A 13,765-nucleotide genomic window follows, 5' to 3' on the forward strand; every position below is an offset into this window, starting at 1 on the left:
AGACCACATCTTTAGGAATTGAGTCAGAAATTGACCCCATGATTTTCTTTTCGTTGTTTTAGTTCTTCCTTCCATCAGACACAATTTACTTTTTTTCTTAATTGATCCCTAAAAAATGGAACCCTTGAATTCTTCAGTCTTACGGAAGTTTCATTTTGGTACAGCTTTAAAACTATTCTTTTGCTTTAGTCAGTAAATGTATATATTGAATATACATTTAGTATATGTAAATGTATATTCAAACCATTGAATTGGTTTTTCACTGCATTTGAATTTTTTTTTTTTTTGGTCCTTTCTAGTTTTAAATCTCTCTTCAAGTGATAGTGGGTAGTTTTTACCCTTTGAACTTTAAATGTTTTAATGGTTTTTAATTCCGTCCTGCCCATAAACCTGGCAAGTCAGTAGTTTAGACACCAAATCTAGTAAGGGAACTGATCTCAAAAGACCTGCTGCTCAAAGTGTGATCCACAGGCCGACAGCATTTGCATCCTTGGAAATTTGTTAGAGATAGAAAATCTCAAACCTAACCCCAGACCTACTGAAAGAGAACTTATATTTTCACAAGATCCTCAGTTGATTTGTATGCATGTTAAAGTTCGGGAAGCACGGCTCTCTAAAGCATCCTTTTAAATTTGTCTCCTATAAGTATGATCAGTCATCTCTCTTCCCTTCCTCTAATCTAACTAATCTTGTTTTTTGGAATTGGCAACCACCAGTCTGCTTTCTGTCCTTATGAATTTACCTATTCTGAATAATTCATATATAAATGGGATCATATATGTGGCTTTTGAGTCTGGCGTCTTTCACTTAGCCTCATCCACATCATAACGTGTATCAGTATTTCATTCCTTTTTAAGAATAAATAATCTTGGGACTACCCTGGCAGTCCAGTGGTTAAGACTCCACGCTTCCACTGCAGGGGGCACGGGTTTGATCCCTGGTCAGGGAACTAAGATCTCACATGCTGTGTGGCACGGCCAAAGAGAAAAGAGAGAATTAATAACCTTCCATTGTATTTATGTACTTTATATTTTATTATTGAAGGAATCTCGAGGTCCTATGAGCCCTGTTGGTGATGAGCTCTACCACTGTCTGGAAGGAGAGCACAAAAAACCTTTTGAGGAATCTAGAAGAAATAGTGAAGATAGTTTAAGGTAATTTGGGGCACTTTGGTAAAAACTTACAAACCGCCGATGAAATTCCATTACAGTGAGTTCCATATATTTAAACTATTTCTCTCCCTCAGCTTGTTATTCTGGTTGTATTAATTTTTACTTAAAAAAATATTTTCCCCAGTTTATGACCAATTGAGGGCTTTTTGTGTTAATGTAGAGAGATGGATATTACTTTTAGATTCTTTCTGTACTTCTATCAAGGAGTACTTAAGAGGTCCCAGCCTTATCTCCTTTAAAGATCCAATCATCCCTTCTGGGTTTGTATTTTCAAAAACTGGACATTTTATGAAATCCATTATTAGTTCAGATGAGCTTCCAAGATTGGGATACATCTTGTTTTTACTAATTTCAGAACATCCCTTAACTAACAGTACCTATATTTATGTGGCACTTTGCTTTTTAAAAGAGCTTTCAGTATTAGATACATATATCACATTTAATTTGTCGTCATAGTAACTCATTAAAGTAGGTTTTATTACCCCCATTTTTTACAGTCAACAAAAATGCAGCTTCACAAAGGTTAAAATTTAGTCTTTTTAAGACCACACAAATATTAAGTATGAGAGTCAGAGCTCTTAGCCATTCCACATCTTCAAACTTAACCCTAATGCTCTTTCTACTGCCACAGCTGTCTCCTCTGCTACAGGCAGTCTGGGTCTTGAGTTATGTTCAATTCTGTAGTATAAGAATTTTGTTTCTTGGAGTTACTCATGATAAGATTTCGTAACAGCAAAAGAATTTGGGTCCCCAGTGGGATTTACTAAAATACGATTTTATTATATAGTAAAATTTATTTAAGTTACTTAGGAAAAATATTTATAGATAGGAATATCATTGTATTGAGATAGGTTTGCTGTATCATTTCCCTCTGCTTTTTGTCAGCCAAATAAAGAGAAGCCAGCAACTATATTGTATCTTAAATTTTGGTTAATGGTCTGCGTCTAAGATGTGGATAAGACCTTACTATTAATAATTGTATATTAGCAAAAGTTTTCTCATTATGCTTGTCTTTTAATTTTTACCTTATTTCTTTAATAGGAAAAAAGCTTTACCACTCTTTATTTTTTTAGATTTTCAGATTCTAATTCAAAGCCTCCTCCTCAAGAAGAATTGACTACTCGGGTATCATCTCCTGTATTTGGAGCTACCTCTAATGTGAAAAGTAGTTTAGGTTTGAATACAAGTTTGTCCCCTTCTCTTTTAGAGACTGGGAAAAAAAACCATCTGAAAACAATGCCTTTCAGCAACACTTCTAATTCTAGATCAGAGAAACCTAGATTAAAATCTGAAGATGGTGCCCTCTTCACACATCATAATATTGGGGCTGAAGTGAAGAAGATCACTAACCAGTCATCTTCTAATAAGCAGATGCTTATAAATAAAAATACAAGTGAACAGGATAGTATTGATCACATTAAAGATACTGTTACTGATAAAGATAAACATGTGGTACCCCTGAAATCACTGGGAGGCCGAACCAAAAGGAAGAAAATCGAGGAAGAAAGTGAAGATGAAGTAAGCTGCCCCCAAGCCTCCTTTGATAAAGAAAATGCTTTTCCTTTTCCACCGGATAGTCATTCTTACATGAATGGAGACTATGTGATGGATAAACCTTTGGATCTGTCTGATCGATTTTCAGCTATTCAGCGTCAAGAGAAAAGCCAAGGAAGTGAGAACTCTAAAATCGGATTTAGGCAAATGACTCTCTCTGAGGTTTTGAAGCCTGTTCCAAAGGGCTCTTCCTCAAGCCGTAAGGCCTTGAGTGGGAGCTGTGGGTTAACCAGAGATTCCCCAGAAGAGCCCAGCAGCTTACAGGAGTCCCTCCTCCAGTCCTTGAATAAATCTCCAGATAATAAAACACTGTTACAAATAAAGGAAGAAAATTCTATCTTTAAAATCCCTCTACATCCACGTGAAAGTTTGGAGACAGAGAATCTTTTTGATGACATGAAGGTTTGTGTTAAATGTTCAAGGATTTGATTAAAATGGTTGTTGTGATTTCTCCTAGATGCTAATAATTCTTTCTGTTTTAGGGTGCTGGTTCTTGTGAGCCTATAAAAGTAAAAACCAGGTCAGTCCATGGAGCATGTGAACTTGCATCAGTTCTTCAGTTAAATCCATGTAGAATTGCTAAAACAAAGTCTCTACAAAACAACCAAGGTATGTACACTATAAATAGCATTTCTGCTCTTTTTTAATGACTTTAAATTGAGTATTGTAATATATTATGTACATTCTTTGGATAGACTGAATTATTTTCAGAAAAAATATCTTATCCCTGTGTGTTTCTGTGTTTATAGCACAATTCTTATTGGTTTCACTTTACATGTGATTTTCCTGCTTTTTGAAAAAATAAATTGACATCTTTAACACCTACTTTCTATAGGTGATTTTATAGATTTACCTGTTCTATGTAGTTGTTTCTTATTTTCTTTACAAAAAGAAAGCTTTAAAAAATTTAAACTATACAGATTTTAAAAATATAAAAAGTAGAAATTTATCGTCCAAACCTTGTTCCTCACCCATAGATAGCCTGTCCTTTTCTTTGCATTTACATGTATATCTGTAAACATTTGTGTATGCTAACTCTGTGTTTAACATTTTGAGGAACTATCTAACTTTCTTCCAAAGGAGCTACAACGTTTTACATTCCCACCAGCAGCATGTGAGGGTTCCAATTTCTTCACATTTTGAGGGTTCCAGTTTCTCCACATTCTCACCAACACTTGTTACTGTCTTTTTGATTATAGCCATACTGTGGGTGTGAAGTTATATCTCAGTTGTGGTTTTGATTTGCCTTTCCCTGATGGCTAATGATGTTGCGCATCTTTTCATGTACTTATTGGCCGGTTGTATATCTTCTTTGAAGGACTGTCTCTTCAGGTCCTTTGCTTATTCTTAATTGAAGTAATTGTCTTATTATTGAGGTGTGACAGTTCTTTATATATCCTAGGTACAAGTCCTTTATCAGACATATGATTTGCAAAACTTTTCTCATTCTGTGGGTTCCATAATGTTTTAAAGTGATGAGAATTTTAAAAATTTGTTTTTATTTGTGCATTTTTCTCTCCTTATCTAAGATGTATCCTTTGAAAACATCCAGTGGAGTATAGATCCAGGAGCAGACCTTTCTCAGTATAAAATGGATATTACTGTAGTAGATACAAAGGTAAGTTAGAAAATAGAACCAAAGCCCATGTGGTTATTCTAGTGTATTGTTAGTCACCCTGCTGTCCTGACTCACTCTATGACCTTGAGGGAATCACATACCTCTTACAGCCTTCATGTATTTATTCAGAAAACTATGAAATAATAACACTTATGCCAACATTATGGTATGCCAACATTATGGTATTTTTGCCAACATTATGGTATTTTTGAAAGTGTAATAATAATAACAATACTTTCTGACTTTAGAGAACTTTGCTGAAAAATAGTTTTAAAATAATGTAAAATGCTAATTACATATTTTAAATAGTTTTTTTTTAATCAAAATAATCTGTCATATGCCTTGATTAACTTAAAATAATCTACCTTCAAGAAAAAAATTTCATTTTTCCCAGTTGGCTAATTTTTTAAAATACTGTGTATTTTTTCATTAAAATTCATAGCAGAAATAAATTTTTTGGTTTGTATTTAGGTTCTTCATAGTTTGAGAAGTTCTCTTTCACTTGATAGCATATTAATAAAGTATGTAACAGTTGCTAGAGTAATAAATATCCATTAAGAAATCAAATTTGACTTGTGAACTTTTGTTCTTAGTGTACATTGATGTTCATTTCTGTGAAGCAGATTAGGGAAGAAAGGAAGCTCCAGGGATCATGGTAATGCATAGTTCTCTCATGCTTGGCAGCAGTCCTTTTCCTAGGCTTGAGAGACGATGCTTGTATATCAAAGCTAAAAATGGTTTATAGGCATTTAAACCTAAATGTATCTATATTCCTAAAGGGTAAAGGTAAATATTACTTAATGCTACTGAAATGTAAGTGTACACTTAAAAATGATTAAAATGGTAACATTTGTGTTATGTATATTTTACCCCACCCCCCCAAAAAAGTAAATATTAGGACGTAAAGGAATGATTGTTAAAATTTTGAATTTTTAAATATTTATTCAGGATGGCAGTCAGTCAAGATTAGCAGGAGGAGAGACAGTGGACATGGACTGTACATTGGTTAGTGAAACTATGCTTTTAAAAATGAAGAATCAAGAGCAGAAGGGAGAAAAAAGTCCAAGTAAGATTTGATTTCTTTTTTTTAATTTTAATACAAATGTGGAGGGAAGTTTATAGACATACCATTGCACTGATGAGTATAAGTGACCTCTTCACCATAAACTAGTTTTTTTTCCCCCCTGTTCTCCTAATACTAGATTTCTCTTTAGTAAAGCTTAGTGTCAATATTTCAGGAAAAAAAGTCTTTAGTAAAAATAATTTTTATTTCCAAAAGAATTCACGTTGTTTCCAGGGGTCAGCAAACTACAGCCAGCTACCAGTTTTGTAAGTAAAGTTTTACTGGAACGCAGCCTCACTCGTTTATTTATTGCCTGTGGCTGCTTGTTGAACACAGCAGCAGAGCTGAGTAGTTTCTGCAGAGACCTTATGGCCCCACAGGCCTAAAATATTTACTGTCTGACCCTTTAAGAAAAAGTTTCCTGATCCCTGGTTTAGATAATTTTTTTATAAAAGGTGTAAAGGGAATCTTGAGAGTCCTGTTTTAGAAATACTATTTTCCAAAGCAATTTGATAAGGAAAAAAAGGGAGGATTCCACTGAGAAGTATTAGTATAGATTTGCAAATTAGCAGTAAACTAAGAATGGTAGTGTATATGATGAGTGAGTGACTCTGCCATATTCTACTTCTATAGAAAAGGAGATTTGGCAAAACTAGGAGTCTACAGCCCTTTATAGTGAGAAACTATTAATTCTTCATCTAAAGCCTTGATTTTCTGAAAGAGGTGGGAACAATGGAAGGATTTCATTTGGCACCACCTTAGCAACATTCTTAACTACAGAGGCATATGACATGAGATCAACTAGACTGGGAATAGTTGTCATTCATCACCCTTATGTGTTAAAGAGTTAGGACCTGCCACGTGATGCAGGGCTAAAAGCAGAGGCCTTTTCCAATGATCGTCTCTTAGAATTGAGGACATTCAGACTGTGTGTGCATCTTCTGCTGAATATTCTCTAGTCTACCTGCTTAGGGCCCAGTAGTAAAACAGCCAGTCTTATCCTTGCTTCTTAAGAAACACCTTATCTCTTGCTGCCCCAAATGCAGTAAGTGAGAGAAAATTTTAATAGCCTTTGCCTTAATTCTTTGTTCTTGAGTAATAATATCCATACAATCAAGTACCTGGCTGCCTACGTTGAGAGGACAGTACCTATTAAAAGTAAACCTTAACCAGGTGTCCGCTCCTCTGGTGAGACGGGGCTGGAAGATGCTCTCCTCAGCTCCTTGCCTGGGTGGGCAAGTTAGGCTCTACGGCCGGCAGAAATCCTCGTTTGAGGGTCCCACCGAGTTCCCCGGTCAGAGTGCTGCAGCTGAGCAGCTGCTTGGGACTACTGCTCAGGCGCTGCAGAAAGCCTTTTTGGAATCTGACATGTTATCACTTTGGGACCATTGGCCAGCTGCTCCTGACTTGGCCACATGAAGGCTCAGACTGTCCCAGTCTCTGAACTGAAGAGAACCAACACTATTAGCATATCTCTCACCACCATGAATGCAAGGTATTTCAATGAAAAGTATCAGGAGGACATCTACAAATCCCAGACAGGCATGTGCAAGCTCTGAGGAACGGTGGAATAACCCAATGTATCTGGGTGACCTTTGGAGACAGCTGAGACAGAGCTACAACCAGGCAGTGGCTGACACCCAACTCATGGCCCACCTTCTCCTGCCATGTGGCTGACAGGGTCTTGGTGCTCTAGCAAGCTGTCAGGCCTGAGCCTCTGAGGTGGAAGAGCCAAGTTCAGGACGTCGGTTCACCAGACACCTCCCGGCCCCACGTAATATCAGTTGGCAAGAGCCCTCCCAGAGGTCTTCGTCTCAATGCTAAGACCCACCTCCACTCAATGGCCAGCAGCCTCTAGTGCTGGACACCCATGCCAAACAACTAGCAAGACAGGAACACAACCCCACCCATTAGCAGAGAGGCTGCCTGAAATCACGCTAAGTTCACAGACCCCAAAAAACACCACTAGACGCGATCCTACCCACCAGAAAGACAAGATCCAGCCTCATCCACCAGAACACAGGCACCAGTCCCCTCCACCAGGAAGCCTACACAACACACTGAACCAACCTTACCCACTGGGGGCAGACACCAAAAACAACGGGAACTACGAACCTGCAGCCTGCGAACACACTCCAAACACAGTAAGTTAAACAAAAAAGAGAAACACACAGCAGATGAAGGAGCAAGGTAAAACCCCACCCAACCAAACTAATGAAGAGGAAATAGGCAGTCTACCTGAAAAAGAATTCAGAGTAATGATAGTAAAGATGATCCAAAATCTTGGAAATAGAATGGAGAAAATTACAAGAAACGTGTAACAAGGACCTAGAAGAACTCAAGAGGAAACAAATGATGAACAACACAGTGAATGAAATTTAAAATTCTCTAGAAGGAATCAATAGCAGAATAACTGAGGCAGCAGAACGGATAAGTGACCTGAAAGATAAAATAGTAGAAATAACTACCACAGAGCAGAATAAAGAAAAAAGAATGAAAAGAATTGAGGACAGCCTCAGAGACCTCTGGGACAACATTAAACACACCAACATTCGAATTATAGGGGTCCCAGAAGAAGAAGAGAAAAAGAAAGGGACTGAGAAAATATTTGAAGAGATTATACTTGAAAACTTACCTAATATGGGAAAGGAAATAGTCAAGTCCAGGAAGCACAGAGAGTCCCATACAGGATACATCCAAGGAGAACACAGCAAGACACATATTAATCAAACTATTAAAAATTAAATACAAAGAAAAAATATTAAAAGCAGCAAGAGAAAAGCAACAAATAACATACAAGGGAATCCCCATAAGGTTAACAGCTGATCTTTCAGCAGAAACTCTGCAGTCCAGAAGGGTGCTGCAGGACATACTTAAAGAGATGAAAGGAAAAAACCTACAACCAAGATTCCTCTACCCAGCAAGTATATCATTCGGATTTGATAGAGAAATTAAAGCCTTTACAGACAAGCAAACGCTAAGAGAATTCAGCACCACCAAACCAGCTTTACAACAAATGCTAAAGGAATTTCTCTAGGCAGGAAACACAAGAGAAGGAAAAGACCTACAATAAAAAACCCAAAACAATTAAGAAAATGGTAATAGGAACATACACATTGATAACTACCTTAAATGTAAATGGATTAAATGCTCAAACCAAAAGACATACACTGGCTGAATGGATACAAAAACAAAACTCATATATATGCTGTCTACAGGAGACCCATTTCAGACCTAGGGACACACACAGACTGAAAGTGAGGGGACGGAAAAAGATTTGCATGCAAATGGAAATCAAAAGAAAGCTGGAGTAGCAATTCTCATATCAGACAAAATAGACTTTAAAGACTGTTACAAGAGACAAAGAAGGACACTACATAATGATCAAGGGATCAATCCAAGAAGAAGATACAACAATTGCAAATATTTATGCACCCAACATAGGAGCACCTCAATACATAAGGCAAATGCTAACAGCCATAAAAGGGGAAATCAACAGTAACAATAATAGTAGGGGACGTTTAACACCGCACTTTCACCAATGGACAGATCATCCAATGGAAAATAAATAAGGAAACACAAGCTTTAAATGACACATTAAACAAGATGGACTTAACTGATATTTCTAGGACATTCCATCCAAAACCAGCAGAATACTTTTTCTCAAGTGCTCACGGAACATTCTCCCGGGTGCACCATATCTTTGGTCACAAATCAAGCCTTGGTAAATTTAAGAAAATTGAAATTGTATCAAGTATCCTTTCTGACCACAACGCTATAAGACTAGATATCAGAGGGAAAAAAACTGTAAAAAATACAAACACATAGAGGCTAAACAGTACACTACTAAATAACCAAGAGATCAGTGAAGAAATCAAAGAGGAAATCAAAAAATACCTAGAAACAAATGACAATGAAAACATGACAACCCAAAGCCTATGGGACTCAGCAAAAGCAGTTCTAAGAGGGAAGTTTATAGCAATACAATCCTACCTCAAGAAACAAGAAAAATCTCAAATAAACAACCTAACCTTACACCTAAAGCAATTAGAGAAAGAAGAACAAAAAAACCCCAAAGTTAGCAGAAGGAAAGAAATCATAAATCAGATCAGAAATAAATGAAAAGGAAATGAAGGAAATGACAGCAAAGATGAATAAAATTAAAGATGGTTCTCTGAGAAGATAAACAAAATTGATAAACCTTTAGCCATACTCATCAAGAAAAAAAAGGGAGAAGACTCTAAGCAACAGAATTAGAAATGAAAAAGGAGAAGTAACAACTGTCACTGCAGAAATACAGAGGATCATGAGAGATTACTGCAACCAACTATATGCCAATAAAGTGGGCAACCTGGAAGAAATGGACAAATTCTTAGAAACGCACAACCTTCACTGAGACTGAACCAGGAAGAAATAGAAAATATAAACAGACCAATCACAAGCACTGAAATTGAAACTGTGATTAAAAATCTTCCAACAAACAAAAGCCCAGGACCAGATGGCTTCACAGGGGAATTCCATCAAATATTTAGAGAAGAGATAACACCTATCCTTCTCAAACTCTTCCAAATATAGCAGAGGGAGGAACACTCCCAAATTCATTCTGTGAGGCCACCATCACCCTGATACCTAAACCAGACAAAGATGTTACCAAAAAAAAGAATACAGGCCGATATCACCGATGAACATAGATGCAAAAATCCTCAACAAAATACTAGCAAACAGAATCCAACAGCACATTAAAAGGATCATACACCATGATCAAGTGGGGTTTATCCCAGGAATGCAAGGATTCTTCAATATATGGAAATCAATCAATGTGATAAACCATATTAACAAACTGAAGGAGAAAAACCATATGATCATCTCAATAGATGCAGAAAAAGCTTTCAACAAAATTCAACACCCATTTATAAAACCCTCCAGAAAGCAGGCATAGAGGGAACTTACCTCAACATAATAAAGCCCATATATGACAAACCCACAACCAACATCATTCTCAATTGTGAAAAACTGAAACCATTTCCACTAAGATCAGGAAAAAAACAAGGTTGTCCACTCTCACCACCATTATTCAACATAGTTTTGGAAGTTTTAGCCACAGCAATCAGAGAAGAAAAAGAAATAAAAGGAATCCAAATCGGAAAAGAAGAAGTAAAATTGTCACTGTTTGCAGATTACATGATGCTATACATAGAGAATCCTAAAGATGCTACCTGAAAACTACTAGAGCTAATCAATGAATTTGGTAAAGTAGCAGGATACAGAATTAATGCACAGAAATCTCTTGCATTCCTATACACTAATGATGAAAAATCTGAAAGAGAAATTAAGGAAACATTCCCATTTACCACTGCAACAAAAAGAAGAGGAGACAAAAGACCTGTATGCAGAAAACTATAAGACACTGATAAAAGATTAAAGACGATACAGACAGATGGAGAGATATACCACGTTCTTGTATTGGAAGAATCAACATTGTGAAAATGACTATACTAACCAAAGCAATCTACAGATTCAGTGCAATCCCTGTCAAACTACCAATGACATTGTTCACAGAACTAGAACAGAAAATTTCACAATTTGTATGGAAACAACAAAAGACCCTGAATAGCCAAAACGATCTTGAGAAAGAAAAACGGAGCTGGAGGAATGAGGCTCCCTGGCTTCAGACTATACTACAAAGCTACGGTAATCAAGACGATATGGTACTGGCACAAAAACAGAAATATAGATCAGTGGAATGGGATAGAAAGCCCAGAGATAAACCCACGCACATATGATCACCTTATTTTTTACATAGGAGGCAAGAGTGTACAATGGAGAAAAGACAGCCTCTTCAATAAGTGGTGCTGGGAAAACTGGACGGCTACATGTAAAAGAATGAAATTAGAACACTCCCTAACACCATACACAAAAATAAACTCAAAATGGATTAAAGACCTAAATGTAAGGCCAAATACTATAAAACTCTTAGAGGAAATCATAGGCAGAACACTGTATGACATAAATCACAGCAAGATCCTTTTTGACCCACCTCCTAGAGAAAGGGAAATAAAAACAAAAATAAACGAATGGGACCTAATGAAACTTAAAAGCTTTTGCACAGCAAAGGAAATCATAAACAAGACGAAAAGACAACCTTCAGAATGGGAGAAAATATTTGCAAACGAAGCAACTGACAAAGGATTAATCTCCAAAATATACAAGCAGCTCAATATCAAAAAAACAAACAATCCAATCCAAAATTGGGCAGAAGACCTAAATAGATATTTCTCCCAAGAAGATACACAGATTGCCAACAAACACATGAAAGGATGCTCAACATCACTAATCATTAGAGAAATGCAAATCAAATCTACAATGAGGTATCACCTCACACCACTCAGAATGGCCATCGTCAAAAAATCTACAAACAACAACTGGTGGAGAGGGTGTGGAGAAAAGGGAACCCTCTTACACTGTTGGTGGGAATATAAATTGATACAGCCACTACGGAGAACAGTATGGAGGTTCCTTAAAAAACTAAAAATAGAACTACTATATGACCCAGCAATCCCACTACTGGGCATATACCCTGAGAAAACCATAATTCAAGAAGAGTCATGTACCACAGTGTTCATTGCAGCTCTATTTACAATAGCCAGGACATGGGACCAACCTAAGTGTCCATCAACAAATGAATGGATAAAGAAGATGTGGCACATATATACAATGGAATATTACTCAGCCATAAAAAGAAACGAAATTGAGTTATTTGTAGTGAGGTGGATGGACCCTGAGTCTGTCATACAGAGTGAAGTAAGTCAGAAGGAGAAAAACAAATACCGTACACTAACATATATATGTAATCTTTAAAAAAAGAAAAAGAATGTTCTGAAGGACCTGGGGTCAGGACAGGAATAAAGATGCAGACGTAGAGAATGGACTTGAGGACATGGGGAGGGGGAAGGGTAAGCTGGGACAAAGTGAGAGAGTGACATGGACATATATACACTACCAAATGTAAAATAGATAGCTAGTGGGAAGCAGCTGCATGGCACAGGGAGATCAGCTCCGTGCTTTGTGACCACCTAGAGGGGTGGGACAGGGAGAGTCGGAGGGAGATGCAAGAGGGAGGAGATATGGGGATATGTATATACGTATGGCTGATTCACTTTGTTATACAGCAGAAGCTAACCCACCATTGTAGAGCAATTATACTCCAATAAAGATGTTGGAAAAAAAGAAAAGTAAACCTTAACGGTGATTTATTGTCTTTTTATAGTAAATGATACTTAAATAACTTTCTTCTTAAGAAGATGACTTTGCTTTTAAGATTAGTTTTTTCCTGGGACCAGTTCCTGATAATGTTTTCCTCAGTTTTGTAGAAAAGGGAAAAGGGAAAAACAAAGTATGACAACTTTGGCTTCAAATTTATGTAGTTAATCTAAGATGATAGTTTCCCAAATATATTTGAAGCAAGTATCATATGGAGGTGAAACTAGAACTTAAACTAATGAGTTTAACTAGATCTTAAACTAAAATTACCTAGATAATTTTGACTAAGGTGTTGTGAGTACTATTGCTGAAAAATAAGTCACTCCAGTAATTTAGAGGATTAGAACAACAACCATTTTCTTATCTTTCATAGTTTCTGTGCCTCAGGAATTCAGGAAGGTCTAGGCTGGGTGGTTCTATCTCCGGGTCTCATGCAGTCATAGACAGACGGTGGCTGGAGCCGGAACAGCAGAGGGCTAGACAGATGGGAGATACTTCGCATCTCTCTCTCTTCTTATTAAGTCTCAGGGCTTCTCCATATAGTCTTTCCACATGCGTTAGTTTGAGCTTCCTTATTACTTGGACACTAGGTTCCCAGAGTGAGCATCCCCAAAGAGCAAGGTAGAAGTGCATGGTATTTTTATGATCTGGACTCAGAAGTTGCTCAGTAGGAGGAGTTCCAAGATCACATTATAAGAACAGCAAATGGAATAGGAGATACTGTTGAGTCCATACTTGGAAAACAACAGTCTGCCCATTTTACCCATAAAGTAGATCTTTTTCATACTTAGAATTGGTTAAAGATGCAGCATACCATTAAACTCCCAATTACTACTATTTCAAGTCAAAAACTGATTTTTATATCTCTACTCTGTGTTAGACTTAGTAGATGCTATGATAGAAAGATCAATAAGGATATGGTCTCTGTCCTCAAGCACTTTACAATCAGAAGTCTGACCCGCAAACAAATTAATCATTAACTTATTGTGATTTACTAGCAGCATACACAGAATGCTTTCGGAATGCGTAGCATACTGCCTGGCACGTAGAAGTTATTTTTACTTACAGATTTGACCCTCAAAATGAAAAATGAACAAA

At 36.9% G+C, this 13,765-nt stretch overlaps 1 protein-coding gene across 4 annotated transcripts in view; it reads left to right on the forward strand.

Moving 5' to 3' along the window:
* Window positions 1-13,765, forward strand: part of RBBP8 (RB binding protein 8, endonuclease) — an 82,527-nt gene that overhangs the window by 55,176 nt on the left and 13,586 nt on the right. For all 4 annotated transcript variants that reach the window (XM_033837616.2, XM_033837615.2, XM_073790586.1 and 1 more), the window contains 5 exons: window positions 1,045-1,154; window positions 2,246-3,128; window positions 3,209-3,335; window positions 4,256-4,344; window positions 5,293-5,410. In XM_033837616.2, coding sequence (XP_033693507.1) covers window positions 1,045-1,154; window positions 2,246-3,128; window positions 3,209-3,335; window positions 4,256-4,344; window positions 5,293-5,410 — 1,327 coding nt within the window. The remainder of the gene's footprint in view (window positions 1-1,044; window positions 1,155-2,245; window positions 3,129-3,208; window positions 3,336-4,255; window positions 4,345-5,292; window positions 5,411-13,765) is intronic.

The sequence above is a fragment of the Tursiops truncatus genome, chromosome 13, assembly GCF_011762595.2.
Source record: "Tursiops truncatus isolate mTurTru1 chromosome 13, mTurTru1.mat.Y, whole genome shotgun sequence".
Classification (NCBI taxonomy): domain Eukaryota; kingdom Metazoa; phylum Chordata; class Mammalia; order Artiodactyla; family Delphinidae; genus Tursiops; species Tursiops truncatus.